The sequence below is a fragment of the Echiichthys vipera genome (assembly GCF_963691815.1).
Source record: "Echiichthys vipera genome assembly, chromosome: 20".
Classification (NCBI taxonomy): Eukaryota; Metazoa; Chordata; class Actinopteri; order Perciformes; family Trachinidae; genus Echiichthys; species Echiichthys vipera.
In genome coordinates, this window is record NC_139845.1 from 22,470,102 (window position 1) to 22,490,049 (window position 19,948).

The 19,948-nt window shown below is 41.7% G+C and overlaps 7 protein-coding genes across 7 annotated transcripts; 6 read left to right on the forward strand and 1 right to left on the reverse strand.

Annotated features, from left to right (window-relative positions):
- Nucleotides 1–3,417: 3,417 nt before the first annotated feature.
- Nucleotides 3,418–15,815, forward strand: LOC310962828 (histone H1-like; the record flags this gene model as incomplete). Its single annotated transcript, XM_083935425.1, has 2 exons — nt 3,418–3,921; nt 15,549–15,815. The coding sequence occupies 2 exons, from the start codon at nt 3,418–3,420 to the stop codon at nt 15,813–15,815; spliced, it is 771 nt and encodes a 256-aa protein (XP_083791551.1).
- Nucleotides 5,799–6,173, forward strand: LOC310962838 (histone H2B-like; the record flags this gene model as incomplete). The annotated part of the gene is made up of 1 exon (XM_083935434.1): nt 5,799–6,173. The coding sequence occupies one exon, from the start codon at nt 5,799–5,801 to the stop codon at nt 6,171–6,173; it is 375 nt and encodes a 124-aa protein (XP_083791560.1).
- On the reverse strand, nt 9,025–9,408 carry LOC310962471 (histone H2A; the record flags this gene model as incomplete). Its single annotated transcript, XM_083934944.1, has 1 exon — nt 9,025–9,408. The coding sequence occupies one exon, from the start codon at nt 9,406–9,408 to the stop codon at nt 9,025–9,027; it is 384 nt and encodes a 127-aa protein (XP_083791070.1).
- LOC310962414 (histone H3.2) lies at nt 9,791–10,201 on the forward strand (the record flags this gene model as incomplete). The annotated part of the gene is made up of 1 exon (XM_083934880.1): nt 9,791–10,201. The coding sequence occupies one exon, from the start codon at nt 9,791–9,793 to the stop codon at nt 10,199–10,201; it is 411 nt and encodes a 136-aa protein (XP_083791006.1).
- LOC310962843 (histone H4) lies at nt 12,513–12,824 on the forward strand (the record flags this gene model as incomplete). The annotated part of the gene is made up of 1 exon (XM_083935440.1): nt 12,513–12,824. The coding sequence occupies one exon, from the start codon at nt 12,513–12,515 to the stop codon at nt 12,822–12,824; it is 312 nt and encodes a 103-aa protein (XP_083791566.1).
- A 1,804-nt stretch (nt 15,816–17,619) lies between the features above and the next one.
- On the forward strand, nt 17,620–17,994 carry LOC310962676 (histone H2B-like; the record flags this gene model as incomplete). Its single annotated transcript, XM_083935192.1, has 1 exon — nt 17,620–17,994. One exon carries the CDS (start codon nt 17,620–17,622, stop codon nt 17,992–17,994), a length of 375 nt encoding a protein of 124 aa, XP_083791318.1.
- A 1,530-nt stretch (nt 17,995–19,524) lies between these two features.
- On the forward strand, nt 19,525–19,935 carry LOC310962672 (histone H3.2; the record flags this gene model as incomplete). The annotated part of the gene is made up of 1 exon (XM_083935188.1): nt 19,525–19,935. The coding sequence occupies one exon, from the start codon at nt 19,525–19,527 to the stop codon at nt 19,933–19,935; it is 411 nt and encodes a 136-aa protein (XP_083791314.1).
- Between the last annotated feature and the right edge of the window lie 13 nt (nt 19,936–19,948).

The following is a 19,948-nucleotide window of genomic DNA, read 5'->3' on the forward strand; positions in this document are numbered from 1 at the left end:
GTGGATGTTTTTATCTTTAATTTCTAATTTGTGATTTTCAAATGCTCTGACCTTCCTCCGCTGTCTTTATGGCCTGTTCATGGGGGAACCATGAAAAAACCCCAAGCAGAAACACGCAACCAGGACTTCTCTGGATCTTGTCCCAGTCTCCTTCTTTCTCTCCTTCTGCTGTTGTCTTGATGAGGCCATCTTTGTCCAGGATTCTGTGCCCCATTCTGCTGGTATAGCGAACCAAATGGCCAGTCGAATGTTGCGTTCACACCTCTCCAGCTCCCACCTCCTTGCAATCTTTTAGTTCCTCTGGCTGCCATGTCCTGAACACAAGCTCTTCAGCGTTCAATTCAACTGAACATCTGGTGCCGTGGACATCTGTTTCCTTTTCTTCAGGCCAGTAGTCAAAAAAGAAGTTGCTGTTTGGAGAGAGAACTTTTCTGGAGAAGCAATGCTAACTTTTTCCTTGTTTCAGTCTGTTTTCCTTCTTTACTGGTTTTGTGACAACTGACACAACAGATGCGGGTTCAGTCTCCCCTCCCCCTCATTGTCAGAGTCCTTCTGGGAATATGCATATGGGCTTGATGGAGGGGCTGCATGGCTTGGACACATTAGGAGGAGGCCCTGTCTTTTATCCCTAATCTCTGCTCCTCATCATTCATTCACTTCTCTTTCTGTCACACATACTTATTTCTTTAATTTCTTGTCTTTCTATAACTGAGTTTGCTTTCCTCCTATCTTTCCCTACTCACTGTCCCTTTCTCTCTCATCACTTTACCCTCTTCACTATATATATACCTAAACATGTGCCTCATAAAAGAAGAAAAAACAAACAAACCAAAAAAAAAACTCTTAGTCTAGTAATGCCAAAATGGAAGCTCTCAACCACATTAACCCATTTATCTGCTATAAATTTAGCAGGATCTGTAAAAATGTTAACTTTCCCATTTGTTTCCCATTTTTTTATTGACTCACTGGGATGTGCTTTTACTTTCAATGGGCTTATTGTTCACTCAGACAGATTTCACACATGCTGATCTTTCCATCCGAACATGGTTAGATCTTATCACACATACAATTACTTTGGATAATCTTTCAGCCAGGTGGTTTGTACGACACATTCGTTCAGAGCAACGCACCCTTTAATATCCAAACTGGATATTTAGACACTGAAATGAGTTACCCCAAAGTTTATTTTTCTTACCACATTCATACGCCCATTTTATTGTAGTTGGGAATCCCTACACTCATGCAAATTATATTTGCATTTTAAAAATTTCTACTCCTTTAAAGAATTGATTGATCATTCATTTTCTCCCTAAATGCTTGCATGTATTTTCCAAAACACTTCTCTGTTCTCGTCAACAGGGGTCAATGCCGGTAATGCCGTTCTAGTAAAGGAAGCTTCTACACAGACTCAAGTCTGTGCGCCTTCACTCTCAGGGTTACCCCAGAACGTGCATCACTTTTCCCATTTCACTTAAAAACAGCTACAGAACTAAACCGCCCTATGTTGTCCCACAGAAATGTGTATTCCTCAGAATACAGTCTGATGTCAAAGTGGATATAAACATGAACCTTCCACACTTCTTTAAACACACATATGAGTCCCAGACCTGACTTATAGCAATATTGCGATGCCTCTACATATGACTCCCAGACTCGGCTTATAGAATTCGGGGTATCCTCAGTTCCCCGGGCCTCTAACCCAGTAACCTCCTAGGTTTTGTCCGTATCCTCGTCAGAATAACGGTGGGGTCAACCAGGACCATTCTCAGTTTACCATTCTCTCAATTTAAATAGTCACTGTGGCGCAGGCAAGACACAATGTTTTAGAATGCCCAATGGGCTGAGTTTCGATTAAACAGGTTCTGCTTACCTTTACTAATGTGCCGGATTGTGTCTCACGCTGTTCCCTGTGAAGAAACCTTTTTGGGTCGAATTTACCTTCTCCTCCTTCCGATCCCGGACGAGCCCCCAAATTGTTGAGATCAACCTGCAGTTACCTCCCCCGGTCCGTTGATCAGAGGATAGAAGAAGAGATTTTGAGACGATGGCTTGAGATCACACCAATATCTTTATTGGAGCACTTTGCAAAGCGGAGACAAGTTCTGATACAACTCAAACCAGGTCATACATCAGACGAGTCTGTTGTGGTCTAAGAGTAGCGGCTTTATATACCCTGGTGGGCTGATGGTAACGCCGTAAAGGTAAAAAAGGCGGCAATGGGCGTTAATCTGCCTGGCAACACATTATAACAGTAAAAGCTGAGTCAAGGAAATTAGTGCATGTCCCTATATGGCTATCTAGAGAGACAGATGTATCTGTGTTTGCAACACACAAAATTGTTAGTTAATGAGTATGTGTGTGTGTGCCTAAAATTAAGAAATGAGCATTCCTCTGTTTTTTAGAATCTTAACGAGGTGATGGGTGAGTGGGCACGAGATCTCTATCGTGCACACTCTACAGCTCTGAACTCTCTTTTCTGTGAGGCTCTGTGATGCAAGTTATTATCTACTCAACCAGCAAGGACTAGTCTCATTCCAGGGGTTTATGTACCATGACCCCACTGTGCACAAACTTCAGTTTAGCCATTTCAAAAGCCATATGACGGAGCAGCTCATTTCTCTATCTTCCACAATATCTAATAAAATATAGAAATAATAATAATAAAATATAGAAAGCACCTCAGCGTTAGAGACACATGAAAGTGTTTTCTGTATTTCCTTCTTCACTTTTCCAGCCAGAGAGCCGCAGGTCTCCACAGAAACTGAAGCTGATCACATCGATTTCACTCAGAATGTGACTTTATTTACATCTTTATCTCACACATCTTTCATTATGAACCTGTTGAATTGGGCTGGTAAATCTACACAGACACTCAATCTGGAACAGGAGTCTAACTGTCCAACTGGCCGAGGCACGGACCGTGTGTTTACCGAGACCGGAAAAGTCCTTTATTCAAACGAAATAAATCACAATACTGCCGTTTTTTCGGTTTTGTTACATCCAAACACGTCTCTGCTAACTGCGACAACACTGAAACATGTGATACAGATCACTTTTACACCCTTTCAGAGACCAAATGTGCAGTAAACTCGCCGCGAGTTGTCCAAAGTGAGCGTGTATCAGAGAGGTTTGAAGCCTCCTGAGATGAAATCAAAGAGTCCTTGTGATCAAACACGAGCTCAGTTTGAAGAGAAGAACCTTTTCTCGCTGCTACAGTAAAAACCGGGTTTTAAAAAGGTTATTTTATATGAATTTAATCCCCAAACTGTGGCGGAGAAAACACAAAAGTGTCGCCACATTTCGGCAGGGCGGCGGAGCGGCTGTGTGAGTTGACTCTCCACGGTTCTCACGTGCTTTATAACATCCGCCTCCTGCCCTCGGCTCAGTCACTCTCAGACGAACACAGCACACACGAAGATGGCAGAAGAAGCTCCAGCAGCAGCTCCGGCGAAAGCCCCCGCGAAAGCCCCCAAGAAGAAGGCTGCTCCCCGCCCCAAGAGTGACGGACCCTCCCTCCCGAAGCTCATCCTAAGCACCGTGGCTGAGTCCAAGGAGCGGAAAGGCATCTCTCTGTCCGCCATTAAGAAGTTTCTGGCCGCCAAACACATCGACGTTGTTAAGTCCAACAAACGCATCAACTCCGCGGTGACTTCACTGGTGACCAAAGGGACTCTGACGCAGACCAAAGGGACCGGGGCCTCCGGATCCTTCAAGCTCACCAAGGTTGAAAAGGCGGTCGCCAAACCAGCGGCGAAGAAAGTGGTGAAGAAAGCTCCCGTTAAAGCCAAGAAGCCCGCGGCGAAGAAGACCCCGGTGAAGAAACCGGCAGCCAAGAAAGCAGCAGCTAAGAAACCGGCAGCCAAGAAGTCTCCGGTGAAGAAGGCGGTGAAAAAGCCTGCAGCCAAGAAGAGTCCCAAGAAGGTGGTCTCCAAAAAGGTGGTGAAGAAGACCCCTGTGAAGAAAGCTCCGGCAAAGAAAGCTGCAGCAAAGAAATCCAAGAAGTGAAGCAGCTCCTGAATGCAGCACTCCGGTGCATCTAAAGGCTCTTTTAAGAGCCACCACAGATTCACTCAAGAGCTTTTTCCTTCCAAACAACTTCTCCACTTTCTCTTTTTCTTTATTTACATCACAAGATCTCAGAGTATCAGCATGTGTAGTTTCACATGTTGATGCTTAAACTGAATATTCCTTTACACAGTTAAAGACCCATTATGTGATACATGGTACATGACATCACTGCATGTTGGTGGGAAACACTTGAACACAACACATAAAACAAATGATGGCTCTATAATAACAATAATGATGATGATGATGATGGGTTCTGTGAATGAATCATTTCGACTCTGAAAGGTCCAAAGTCGTCCTTTCTAACTCCACACTGTTCTGACTGAATCTGTTTTTAGAGCCACCATAGAAACAACTGAGCAGTGTTTTCTTCCAAATCACTGACTCAAGGAGAACTCCAGACATTTGTGTCCATTTGGGAAAATGTGTCTTCTTCATCTGCCATCAGTTTGGCTCTGTTGGTGTGTGTCATAATACTACTGGAGCCCTAACAGCTCATGGATCACATACATTTTATTTCATCTGTTTTCCGTGATAACAAGAGAATTAATTTGAGAGTTGGAGAATCAGTGTAACAATGTCAGAGGAGCAGGAGAATATGGATCACCATCACAAATCTCTTCAATCAAGGCCGACACATGAAACAGCTTCATGGCACCTTATTACAGAGAATGTTCATATCAGTGTGCGTCATCTAAGAAGACGGTTGGTACGGCTTCAGCTTCATCAGAGGAGCAAGCGAAGAGAACCTGAGGTCCTCATTAACTACATAGTTTTTGCTGCACATAAATAAACAGATTCCAGTTCAATTTCTTAACAGAAAATCACCTGAAATCATGTGTCAGTGTTTTCCTCAGTGTTCTTCAAGATGTGAGAAATCTTTAGGAGGCATCACATGTCAGGTGTGATGGAAATCTCAGGCCTCTCACGTTTCATTCACTATTAAATGAATAATCCTGTTATCATGGGGAAACAGAGGAAATGAAATGTATGTTATTGATGATCATTCAGGGCTTCTGTGTAATATTATTTTTGGGTTCATATTCTAATTGATCAATAGAAGACTGAAACAAATGTACGACCTTCTTGACTCAATAAGGACGGAAGTGTCCACTTGGCAAAAACTGCTCTGAGATTTTCTGCATAAATCTCTAAAACAATTTCAGCCCTGCTCAGAAAACATTCAGACATTTTTAGGACTCAAACCCTTTAATTATCAGTTTGATTATTTGTTGTTATTCATGAAAAAAAAACACCAAACTGTTATTTTCCATGAAACAAATGTTTGGTTGCTGGGGGATTTTATAAACTCAGTCTTCCATATGTCAGTGATTAGCATTAGATGAGATCAGTTCTCTTGAATCTGTTTATGGGTGATATTTCTAAAAAGTTCTACTTGTATAACTGGATGTATGAGAGAATTTCGGATATTAATGATAATTATGACTTTATATATTAATATTTTGAAACACTAACTTATTGTTTAGAGAAATTTTCTCATTATGAACATACTTTTTGTCACATTAGCAGAAATAGGCTTCCATATGTAAAACCATAAAGATCTATATTTTCATCACCATCTGGTTTGTTTGTGTCGGCGCATGCTCAGTGTCGGTCACACAGCTAAGCCAATCCGAGACGCGCAACAGCACACTGATATTTGCATATAGGAGCGTATAAACAAAGCAGCAGCAGAGCAGAGAATCATCTGTTCTTAGAACAAACCAATCATGCCTGATCCAGCGAAGCCTGCGCCCAAGAAGGGCTCCAAGAAAGCCGTGACAAAGACCGCCGGGAAGGGCGGCAAGAAGAGGAGAAAGAGCAGGAAGGAGAGCTACGCCATCTACGTGTACAAGGTGCTGAAGCAGGTCCACCCCGACACCGGCATCTCCTCCAAGGCGATGGGCATCATGAACTCCTTCGTGAGCGACATTTTTGAGCGCATCGCCGGTGAGGCCTCCCGTCTGGCTCACTACAACAAGCGCTCCACCATCACTTCCAGGGAGATCCAGACCGCCGTCCGCCTGCTGCTGCCCGGGGAGCTGGCCAAGCACGCCGTGTCTGAGGGCACCAAGGCCGTGACCAAGTACACCAGCTCCAAGTAAAACTGCTGCTGGACCAACAACACAAAGGCTCTTTTAAGAGCCACACACTCAGTTCACTGAGAGCAAAGATTTCAATCAGTTACAAGTGCTCATAGTTTAAATATATAGTAGTTCAGTACTTGAAACTTACAGGTCCAACCACCAACAGCGCCATCTCCTGGATGATTGATGTCATATTATTCTCAAAGCATCAGATGAGCATCAGAAACTATTCTAAGTTTCTTGTTAATCTGACTTATAATTGCTGAGATATGATGAATTCTGTATACCAGCACCACCTAGTGGTTTGTTGTTGTGAAATCTAGTAGCCGGCCTCAGTAAGACATAGAAAACTAGATTACTAGATTAGTTTTGTGTCCATTTGACACAATTTTAGGAAGATTCTCAGCACTTCCTCTTTTGACTAATCTACAGGAAGTTGTTCCATTATAACTTCGGCATTCTTTTGATAGCTTATGGTCAGGACCATCCAAACATTACATGTACCAAGTCTCGTCTTGATCGTACGTTCGGCCTAGAGGAGTTTGAAAAAGTGGCTTTTGCATATATCACGATGCTGCAAGAAAGGCGGAAATGGGCGTGGCCTATATCCCGAGATTCAAAAGCCTGAATGTAAACATTTTGAATGTGCGAGGTACGGATGTCGGAGGTAGAGGCAAAAACGCGTTCAACTTGATTATAGCGACACCTGCTGGTGAATATGTGTCCTTCATCTTAGGAGGGCAAGGGCTTAAATTAAATGTTATTTTACTCTATATAATTGACCCAATTCGTCCCTAACAGAGTTGACCGAATTTATGGTTAGTATGATGTTTTTGAGAATGAATCTCTTCAATCATATAAGTTTGAGGTCAGAAGACAATTTGTGTTCTATCAGACTAAAGAAGTTGAATTACAAAAAATAAAAAACAAGTGTTTCCCGTGTTTTTTCAATACCTGAAATGTACCTGCAGTATATATATATATATATATATATATATATATTTAAGAAAAGTAATGACATTTTTTTCCTCTCACACTCTTCAGTCTCATAAGATTCTCTTATTTGTCTAAATTAGAGGTCCAATAGTGAACGCACTGAAATCAAAAGATAATTTGTTATTTTTAAAAAAATGTTCTGACATTTATTAAAAATGTAATTTCCAGCACATCTAAATATATGCATATTTCTTAACAATGGAAGGACATATGTCACCTCACCAATATATATATATATATATATATATATATAATTTCTTTCATACCTAGATTTGACAGTTAAAACCTTTTTACAACTACTATACATTTGTAGATTTAATTAAAATAACATCTAACCGCTAACCGTAACCTATTTACAACCTGAAATATAAAGTTGGCCTGGCTAGCTACTGTTTTTTAAATATTATGTCATATTTTGCTGGCCAGTGGAATCGACTGTTACCTATGCGGCTCATGGTTTTAACAAGATAAACATCCTGTATGATGCCTGGGTACACATCTCCGTCATAACTGAGGGCACACCATTGACCAATGCGCCCCTCATATGAGTCTTGAATGTGCTGCAGACTTCTATTGTGTGATGTGTCAGGATGTGATGTGCTGGTAGAGGGGCAAGCTTCTTCCCATGGCTGAACTAGGTGCAGCCATCAGGTGCTGAGCAAAGCAGTCGCTAAAGTCCTGACACCTTTTAGCTGTTGTCTTTGGTGGCATCTTTAAAACATACAGACATTTGTTTTAATTCAAAATCTAAAATAGAATTACAACGGTCATTGTTTTGTTCCATAATAATAGAGTTTAAATGTAATTTCCACCACTCTCTTGTCTTTTCCACTACAGAGGGGATTGGGGTTGAAATGACATTTCTACAGTATTTCATGAAAAACTTCAAAGTAGCTTTACATATTAGCTTTGATTTGATTGCTAGCATAATATGCACACAAAATCCATGTATTTCACTAAAAACGTATATCCTCTTACAAACTTTCACAGAGTTACAGCGTGTTTGTAAATGATAAACAATAAGTATATATCCTGGTTAAGCAACATTTACCTTGATTTCTCTTTAAACACTCAAGGTGAAAATGCACATGTTATATTTGAAGTGAACGCCACTGTCGCTTTTCACTTCCTGAAAAACAACCAATCATATCTGTGTCTAATACTTTTAGAAGGTAAAATACATTGGTGTGTTGGAAATGACTATGTGACAGCTAGATATGATCCAAAACGTAATGCTGGCAACTGCCAGACAATAAATACTAAAATACTTTTTTATTATATGAGTATTAGTCTATTTAAGTACATTTAAAGTTTTCAGATATGTCATGTTTTTAAACTTTATTCTCATTGTCTAAGTTAGTATATCTTGGTGAGGGACAAGGGCAAAATAGTGATATTAGTCTTTAAGGATGTTAAAAAGTAATTAATGATGAAATAATAATGGACCAATGGTGTAAATATTTAAGATGGTGTTATTCTTAATTTTACAATTTAGGACATGAAAGTGGGTGTAGAATTGCATATACAGTATATGTACTACTACAATTTATCTTAGTGCATTTGGAAAATATTAGAACTGATTGTGTTGTTGTACTGATTAAATGTTCTAGCAGCCAAACAATATCAAATAAAACACATGGCAGGTATTTTAATGAATGACCATGATTGAGCTCAATAGATGTCTTGTTTTTTTTCTCCCCCCTTTCACTCTGATGAGTCCTTTATTAGTGGTATGACAGTCAGTGGTCGAAGTTTTGTTCATCAAATAACATAAGTAAATATTTAACTGTAAAAGTAGGAGCTGTGTCTTTAGTGGTCGTGTGTGGCTCTTAAAAGAGCCGTTGTTGTTGTGTCCCTTGAAGGTTCCGGGTGTTTACTTCTTGGCGGCCTTCTCGGTCTTCTTGGGCAGCAGCACAGCCTGGATGTTGGGCAGCACGCCGCCCTGAGCGATGGTCACTCCGCCCAGCAGCTTGTTGAGCTCCTCGTCGTTGCGGACAGCCAGCTGCAGGTGACGGGGGATGATGCGGGTCTTCTTGTTGTCGCGGGCAGCGTTTCCAGCCAGCTCCAGGATCTCAGCGGTCAGGTACTCCAGCACAGCCGCCAGGTAGACGGGGGCGCCGGCACCCACACGCTGGGCGTAGTTTCCCTTCCTCAGGAGCCTGTGAACACGGCCGACTGGGAACTGGAGCCCGGCACGGGAGGAGCGGGTCTTTGCCTTCGCTCTGGCCTTTCCGCCGGTTTTGCCTCTTCCACTCATCGTTAGCTGCGTCTTCTAGAGTCGATACTAGAAAATGTGACAACGACAGCCCAAACACTCCTTTATATTTCCGCGGAGCGCGGGACACTTGGTGCCAGACCAACCAGAAAAGAGGCTTCGAGCAGAACAGCAGGGGGCGACGCGCGCTCGATTTTGGCGGACACTTTGAAAGGCTTGTCCGCCAATAAGAGCGGAGATTCGGGCGGGGGTCGCCCCTCTAGGCGGTGCTGAGCTCCAGGAGGAACCTCTCACCAATCAGGAGCCGCAGGTCTGAAGCTGCGTCACCACTTTCACAGCCGGTCCCACAGTTTAAGAGCCGCGTGTCTCCTCGTGTTTTCCAGGTTTCTCTTGTGAGTCCAGACCCCCAGAGAAAGAAAGAGTCATGGCCAGAACCAAGCAGACCGCCCGTAAATCCACCGGAGGAAAAGCTCCCAGGAAGCAGCTGGCCACCAAGGCTGCCCGTAAGAGCGCCCCGGCCACCGGCGGAGTGAAGAAGCCTCACCGTTACAGGCCCGGTACCGTGGCTCTGAGAGAGATCCGTCGCTACCAGAAATCCACGGAGCTGCTGATCCGCAAGCTGCCCTTCCAGCGCCTGGTGAGAGAAATCGCTCAGGACTTCAAGACCGACCTGCGCTTCCAGAGCTCCGCTGTCATGGCTCTGCAGGAGTCCAGCGAGGCTTACCTGGTCGGCCTGTTCGAGGACACCAACTTGTGCGCCATCCACGCCAAGAGGGTCACCATCATGCCCAAGGACATCCAGCTGGCCCGTCGCATCCGCGGAGAGAGGGCTTAAAGTGTCCGCTGCTCCACAAACTCCAACGGCTCTTTTAAGAGCCACCTCAGTCCTCACTGAAGGCTTCATTCCTCTGCTGCCAACACATGTCTCTGCATCACTGACAGCTGCACAGGAACGGACCAGCAGTCCAATGGGCCTCTACAGCCCGTTTAATATACGACAGGGTGTTTATTTATTTACAATATGTAACATTCCTTAAGTAAAGACAACACTGAATCTAACAAACTATAAAAAAGAGAAAAGATAAAAGTTAATTTCATTGGTCATTCACATGTGTGAAAGTGAGTAGGAATAACTATATTTAACCCTACCCCTAAACAATCTCTTACAATAATGCTCTCAGATTAAGTTTTGACATACTTCAAACATCAAATCCAAATGTACATATTTGCCGTTTACATATATGTACCATACACACACCTGATTCCACAATTTCACACCATAAACTGAGATTCAATATTTTTTTTCATCGTGTCTGTATAGTTGATTTTTTTAGATTTCATTTCCCCTGAAGTTATAGCACCCCTCTCCATCACAGAACATTTTTTAATATTATCTGGTAGAAGATTATATCTGATGATTTAAACAAAAACAAATACATATATACTGTGTGTATATATATATATAAACTGCTCTTGAACGCACCACTCAGTGAATGCAAAGGTTCTTTTAAGAGCCACCACAGATTCCACTGGAGTGTGTCTTCCTACCAAACTACACTGTTAACATGTTATTCATAAGATCCACTAATATGAAATATCCACATATCCACATCTTCTTAGTGCTGTATTAGAACTACACAACAACCAGTGAAGAAGTCAAGCTGGTAACAAGGTAAAATCAACAGACAAACACACTGACTCTCTAACTGATCAAGTGTCTGAAGCTCACATCATGACTTTTCAAAGCACAGTGGTCCTAAGGGCTGGGGAGAGGGCTTTAACATGGAAGTGGATGAGACAATATAATGCAGGCTCTGTGGGTCCAGAGGAGAGTGGATGACAGAGGAGATCATAGTTCCTGTATTCTGCCATATTTTATATTCAAATGTTATATTTGGATTTTATATGAAAATGTGACAGATGTGTTTTTATAAAGTAAATAAATATAAATACTGTAATAACACAATTAAATATGTCAGTTGATTTTAACATGCATTGTGTTTAATATTTACATGTTTTATACAACAGAAAAACTAAAGCGTTTAAACTCATCCATCAAATCAAAGAGCACTGTTTGTGTCTTTCCTTCGTTACTCTCCACCAGAGAGCAGCTCTCCACACAAACTGCAGCTGCTACATTACAATCATATGTGTGGGATGGACTAAAATAAAGCTTTATTCATGTTCACAGGAGAAATGCACTTGTTGCAGCAGCACAAAGACACAAACAGTTCACATGAATAAAGACAGTGAAGGAAAAACACAACAAGAGAAGCTCACAATAGAAGAAGTCCGAGAAAAAGATTCCAATGTAAAGTGACACTGGAGTGATTATTCAAAAAGCACAAACATTTCAACATAATGTAATAAGAGATAAAAATGTACTAATATAAGAAACGTTCAAAACAGGATTATAACACAGAATATCAAAAATACAGTATAGTATGGGCATAATGTAATAAAGTGTAGCCACAGTTTGTAATAATAATTACAGATACATGAATATGTTTGAAATAGTCATGTGTTTAGTATCATATATGAAACAATCAACAGTGACTATACAATAAAACATCAATAAAAATAAAACAATAATGTGAACACTCGGACATGTATTAATATCTGTGACATAGGAAGCGTCTGTTCTTCTCTTCAAGACCTAAAGTGATTTCTAAAGTCAAACTCAAAAGGTGTTTTTTTCGGTGTGTTGCTTAAAGTCTAAGTGTCATATCTGCACGTGTCCTCTGGATTATCATCACTCTCATGTCATGGAGCCTTTCTCCTCCTGGATCTACAGGAAGAGTCCTTTGTTAACCACATGTTCTCATCATTTCCATACACGGACTTCATCTTACAGCCTGTTGTGATAAATGCTGTTCAAAGGTCAGGAATGTGAGGCTCTGAAGCTTCACTGTGAACCTCACAAACATGAAAGGACACTAAAGAGGCAGGAAGACACGAGGACACCAAGAAAGAAAGAAGAAGCAAAAAGGAAAGAACAAAGGAAAAGAATCGGAGAAGGGCTGCAGACTTTGGCACCGCCCACCGAAGCTCGCGACACATGTCCTCTATCGCGTCCGCAGTTCAGATGTAAATACAGCCGGTCGGACACCATCGACTCATTCGGTTCAAACACACTGAGAAGCACGATGTCTGGCAGAGGAAAAGGCGGGAAAGGACTCGGCAAAGGAGGCGCTAAGCGTCACCGGAAAGTTCTCCGTGATAACATCCAGGGCATCACCAAACCCGCCATCCGCCGTCTGGCTCGCCGCGGCGGAGTGAAGCGTATCTCCGGTCTGATCTACGAGGAGACCCGCGGTGTGCTGAAGGTCTTCCTGGAGAACGTGATCCGTGATGCCGTCACCTACACCGAGCACGCCAAGAGGAAGACGGTGACCGCCATGGATGTGGTGTACGCTCTGAAGAGGCAGGGCCGCACCCTGTACGGCTTCGGAGGTTAAAGCGATGACGACCTGACGGAACAAAACCCAACGGCTCTTTTAAGAGCCACACACTTGATCTGAAGACACGCTTCCTCTCCTCAGTCCCATCCAACTCCGTCACCTCTGGTTCTTCACTGAACCTAAAGTCCCAACTGTTTTTATTATAATATTACATAACACATAACATAGTACAGGCTGAACAGTATGGCATCATGCTTGACAAAGATAGAAGTGTGTGTAAAGAGTCAGTTCTCCTTTCAGTAAACAATACACATTAAATTATAAGGACATTACATAAAAATACATAAATACCTAATAAGATACAAAGGCATAGAGAAAAAAGACAATAAATAAGGCAAAAACAAATCCATGTAAAGGACTTGCATTAATACGTGGACCATACTGTTATACATCTTTAACAAAGGTCATGTAACTTATCTGTGGTGTAATTACATTTGTTATTCATAATTTGGACTGACTCAAAATAGTTACGTAATTCAATTTTGAAGGGATTAAAGTTTGGTGGAGATTTGGAGGATTTAGCTTCATGGATATGATGCTTCCCTTGAAGAGTAGTAAGATTCAAATCACTGTATTGTTTAGTTTTGGTTTTCATAACAGGAAGAAAGTCCAAACTGAAGGATCCAAATGAAACGGGTCATGACGATCACGGGACTAAAAGCCTGAAGTGGAAACAACACAGATCCATTGTCTCACATTTCTGTTCCAAGTGTTGCTGCGTTAGGAACAAAACAGTTTGTTCTGTTTAGTGAAAGATCCATTTGTCTCATTAATGTTTGTTCTTATATTAACATTTGCATATTTAAATAGCATGCACACACACACACAAACACACACACACACACACACACACACACACACACACACACACACACACACACACACACACACACACACACACACACCTGTATTTAGTGAGCATCCATATCTGTATCCTGTCTTTTTAAATGGATAATGTGTGGACACTGCTTGAGTTTGACATGCACACTGTTCCACAATTTCACGCCATACATTGAATTAAATGAGACATTTTTTTTATAATTTCACATGTGTAATCTGTACACTTGACGTTTTTAAATGTAATGATACATTAGATTATATTTAGATTAAATTAACTGTTTGAAATTCCAACAGAACAAATACTTTTAGCATTTTTTACTTTAAAAAATAGAATGGTCAACATGTTTGTGATTATTTATTTAATACGAACATGTCAAATTCATCAACAACATAAAAACAATAGAAAACAAATAACCAACAGACAAAGCAGAATCTACTAAAGAAACTATGAAAAGAAAGAAAATAACAGTTACTTTCATTCTGTGCACAAAATATCAGAACAGATCAAATCCAAGCTCAGGTTCAGCTGAGAGTCTGAGGGTTGAATCTAATCAAATCTGTACTTCTCAACATGGATGAAAGGACGTCTTCATTTCTACACGTTTGTGAAACGATACAACTGATAGAAAGAATAATAGTTGAAGGGGAATCTACTGTAAGATCCTACAAAGTAAAGTCACAAGTATTTAAGGAGAACGGAGCAAACACTGGACAAAATCTAAAGAACAAATATTAATGAGACAAATTCATCTTTCACTGTTTCAAGTAGTTATGTGTAATAATGATATCTAATCAAATCTAGAAATAATAATAATGAAATATAGAAAGCACCTCAGCGTTGGAGACACATGAAAGTGTTTTCTGTATTTCCTTCTTCACTTTTCCAGCCAGAGAGCTGCAGGTCTCCACACAAACTGAAGCTGAGCACATTGATTTCACTCAGAATGTGACTTTATTTACATCTTTATCTCACACATCTTTCATTATGAACCTGTTGAATTGGGCTGGTAAATCTACACAGACACTCAATCTGGAACAGGAGTCTAACTGTCCAACTGGCCGAGGCACGGACCGTGTGTTTACCTCCACCGGAAAAGTCCTTTATTCAAACGAAATAAATCACAAAACTGCCGTTTTTTCGGGTTTGTTACATCCAGACACGTCTCTGCTAACTGGAACAACACTGAAACATGTGATACAGATCACTTTTACACCCTTTCAGAGACCAAATGTGCAGTAAACTCGCCGCGAGTTGTCCAAAGTGAGCGTGTATCAGAGAGGTTTGAAGCCTCCTGAGATGAAATCAAAGAGTCCTTGTGACCAAACACGAGCTCAGTGTGGAGGGAAGGACCTTTTCTCGCTGCTACAGTAAAAACCGCGTTTTAAAAAGGTTATTTTATGTGAATTTAATCCCCAAACTGTGGCGGAGAAAACACAAAAGTGTCGCCACATTTCGGCAGGGCGGCGGAGCGGCTGTGTGAGTTGACTCTCCACGGTTCTCACGTGCTTTATAAATCCGCCTCCTGCCCTCGGCTCAGTCACTCTCAGACGAACACAGCACACACGAAGATGGCAGAAGAAGCTCCAGCAGCAGCTCCGGCGAAAGCCCCCAAGAAGAAGGCTGCTCCCCGCCCCAAGAGTGACGGACCCTCCCTCCCGAAGCTCATCCTCAGCGCCGTGGCTGAGTCCAAGGAGCGGAAAGGCATCTCTCTGTCCGCCATTAAGAAGTTTCTGGCCGCCAAAAACATCGACGTTGTTAAGTCCAACAAACGCATCAACTCCGCGGTGACTTCTCTGGTGACCAAAGGGACTCTGACGCAGACCAAAGGGACCGGGGCCTCCGGATCCTTCAAGCTCACCAAGGTCGAAAAGGCGGTCGCCAAACCAGCGGCGAAGAAAGTGGTGAAGAAGAAATCTCCCGTTAAAGCCAAGAAGCCCGCGGCGAAGAAGACCCCGGTGAAGAAACCTGCAGCCAAGAAAGCAGCAGCTAAGAAACCGGCAGCAAAGAAGTCTCCGGTGAAGAAGGCGGTGAAAAAGCCTGCAGCCAAGAAGAGTCCCAAGAAGGTGGTCCCCAAAAAGGTGGTGAAGAAGACCCCTGTGAAGAAAGCTCCGGCAAAGAAAGCTGCAGCAAAGAAATCCAAGAAGTGAAGCAGCTCCTGAATGCAGCACTCCGGTGCATCTAAAGGCTCTTTTAAGAGCCACCACAGATTCACTCAAGAGCTTTTTCCTTCCAAACAACTTCTCCACTTTCTCTTTTTCTTTATTTACATCACAAGATCTCAGAGTATCAGCATGTGTAGTTTCACATGTTGATGCTTAAACTAAATCTTCCTTTACACAGTTAATGACCCATTATGTGATACATGGTACATGACATCACTACATGTTGGTGGGAAACACTTGAACACAACACATAAAACAAGTGATGGCTCCATAATAACAATAATGATGATGATGATGATGATGATGGGTTCTGTGAATGAATCATTTCGACTCTGAAAGGTCCAAAGTCGTCCTTTCTAACTCCACACTGTTCTGTCTGAATCTGTTTTTAGAGCCACCATAGAAACAACTGAACAGTGTTTTCTTCCAAATCACTGACTCAAGGAGAACCCCAGACATTTGTGTCCATTTGGGAAAATGTGTCTTCATCTGCCATCAGTTTGGCTCTGTTGGTGTGTGTCTTAATACTACTGGAGCCCTAACAGCTCATGGATCACATACATATTTCATCTGTTTTCCGTGATAACAAGAGAATTAATTTGAGAGTTGGAGAATCAGTGTAACAATGTCAGAGGAGCAGGAGAATATGGATCACCATCACAAATCTCTTCAATCAAGGCCGACACATGAAACAGCTTCATGGCACCTTATTACAGAGAATGTTCACATCAGTGTGCGTCATCTAAGAAGACGGTTGGTACGGCTTCAGCTTCATCAGAGGAGCAGGTGAAGAGAACCTGAGGTCCTCATTAACTACATAGTTTTTGCTGCACATAAATAAACAGATTCCAGTTTAATTTCTTAACAGAAAATCACCTGAAATCATGTGTCAGCGTTTTCCTCAGTGTTCTTCAAGATGTGAGAAGTCTTTAGGAGGCATCACATGTCAGGTGTGATGGAAATCTCAGGCCTATCACGTTTCATTCACTATCAAATGAATAATCCTGTTATCATGGGGAAACGGAGGAAATTAAATGTATGTTATTTATGATCATTCAGGGCTTCTGTGTAATATTATTTTTGGGTTCATATTCTAACTGATCAATAGAAGACTGAAACAAATGTACGACCTTCTGGACTCAATAAGGACGGAAGTGTCCACTTGGCAAAAACTGCTCTGAGATTTTCTGCATAAATCTCTAAAACAATTTCAGCCCTGCTCAGAAAACATTCGGTCATTTTTAGGACTCAAACCCTTTAATTATCAGTTTGATTATTTGTTGTTATTCATGAAAAACAAACAAAAAAAAACACACAGTTATTTTCCATGAAACAAATGTTTGGCTGCTGGGGGATTTTATAAACTCAATCTTCCATATGTCAATGATTAGCATTAGATGAGATCAGTTCTCTTGAATCTGTTTATGGGTGATATTTCTAAAAAGTTCTAATTGTATAACTGGATGTATGAGAGAATTTCGTGTCTTAATGATAATTATGACTTTATATATTAATATTTTGAAACACTAACTTATTATTTTGAGAAAGTTTCTCATTATGAACATACTTTTTTAACACATTAGCAGAAATAGGCTTCCATATGTAAAACCATAAAGATCTATATTTTCATCACCATCTGGTTTGTTGGTGTCGGCGCATGCTCAGTGTCGGTCACACAGCTAAGCCAATCCGGGACGCGCAACAGCACACTGATATTTGCATATAGCAGCGTATAAAGAAAGCAGCAGCATAGCAGCAGAAAATCATCTGTTTCCAGAAAAACCCAATCATGCCTGATCCAGCGAAGCCTGCGCCCAAGAAGGGCTCCAAGAAAGCCGTGACAAAGACCGCCGGGAAGGGCGGCAAGAAGAGGAGAAAGAGCAGGAAGGAGAGCTACGCCATCTACGTGTACAAGGTGCTGAAGCAGGTCCACCCCGACACCGGCATCTCCTCCAAGGCCATGGGCATCATGAACTCCTTCGTGAGCGACATATTTGAGCGCATCGCCGGTGAGGCCTCCCGTCTGGCTCACTACAACAAGCGCTCCACCATCACTTCCAGGGAGATCCAGACCGCCGTCCGCCTGCTGCTGCCCGGGGAGCTGGCCAAGCACGCCGTGTCTGAGGGCACCAAGGCCGTGACCAAGTACACCAGCTCCAAGTAAACCTGCTGCTGGACCAACAACACAAAGGCTCTTTTAAGAGCCACACACTCAGTTCACTGAGAGCAAGGATTTTAATCACTTAGAATTGTTAAAATAATATATTTCTTATTTAGTGTCACATTATATTACATATTGAGATGAACTTGTTATAGTGATAAATATCATTGCATTCCACACATTGTAGCTTACTTGGTGACTTAAAACCTGAAGTGCTTGATTTGTACATGAGGTCCCACATTGAAAATATGAAACCTTTTAAATTACATGCAAACACATGTGAAACATATCTACTTTACAACAACTGTCTAAGTTGGGTAAACTACTGAACACATCATGGAATAAGAATCCATTGCTATTGATGCAGTGAAGAGTTTGTGCTGTAATAAATCTGCTTTATTTACTAAAGTAGCAAAGAACCTCGTGTCTTGGAGCGGTGGAATGTATTTGTACTGAACAAATGTTACTGGCAGGTAAATAATCTACCCAGGAGTAAATCAAATATACACCAGGTAATAAAATGAAGATTGATTTTTTTTTTTAAACATGACTTTTTCGTTCTATCTGGCAAAGCTGAGAAGCTTAAACTTGACATTTCCTTTTTACAAGAAGACATGTTTGTATATGATGCAGCACTATACTGCTAATCTAGCCGTCTGTATACAAAGTATCTAAACTTGCTTTCATATTAATCACAATATTAGTCATATGTGTAAAATGTTAGTGATGAATAAGGAATAATATCATATTCTATAATATAACAGTAACCATGTTCAGTGGATTAAATTGTAAATGGTCATGTTTTTATATGAAAAAAAAAATCTTATGTCAGACTAATTAATCCTAATGGAGTACAAAGCACATTTTCCTCCAGATTACAGTAGATTAGAGGCCTAGCAATAACGTGGATCAACTCAATTAAAGAACCCGTTTCTGACTACGAATGAAAAGTTACTACATTTCTTTGTTTTCTTACTTTCTCCTTCAATTCAATTCAAATGCAACATTGTAGTTGAATATATACAAATATAATATTCTTATACTGTACATATTCAACCCCTTGTATATTATCCAATACTAATAAAGTGTATTTATAGCATTTCTTTGTATTTAACTTATATACAGACAACTTTTGTAAACCCTTCGTATTTATATAAGTTGTATTTATTAGTCACAGTAATATGGTTAAAGATTATAATAGTTTTTTTTCCCTTACATTTTCTCTCTCCGTCAATTAAATTGAATCTGAAAATAACTGACACATAGACCTATAAATAAAGTAGAAAAGTGTGAACAGTTCAAATATAAGTGAGAACTGTGCAAACAGGACTTTTCTCTCTCTCGTTTTCCCTGCCGCTGTGCGCGCGCTTTAGTTCAGTCCCTGTTGTCCAATAGCTGATCAGCTACAGCGCGCGAGTCACCCGAGCTGGACCAATCAGCGGATGCCGTATCTCCGGCGGTTCCTTAACAAAGCCGCTGTTCTCAGGCAGACTTCATTCTTTCTTCAGCTGAACGCAGAGAGGAGAAGCCGCCATGGCCAGAACCAAGCAGACCGCCCGTAAATCCACCGGAGGAAAAGCTCCCAGGAAGCAGCTGGCCACCAAGGCTGCCCGTAAGAGCGCCCCGGCCACCGGCGGAGTGAAGAAGCCTCACCGTTACAGGCCCGGTACCGTGGCTCTGAGAGAGATCCGTCGCTACCAGAAATCCACGGAGCTGCTGATCCGCAAGCTGCCCTTCCAGCGCCTGGTGAGAGAAATCGCTCAGGACTTCAAGACCGACCTGCGCTTCCAGAGCTCCGCTGTCATGGCTCTGCAGGAGTCCAGCGAGGCTTACCTGGTCGGTCTGTTCGAGGACACCAACCTGTGCGCCATCCACGCCAAGAGGGTCACCATCATGCCCAAGGACATCCAGCTGGCCCGTCGCATCCGCGGAGAGAGGGCTTAAAGTGTCCGCTGCT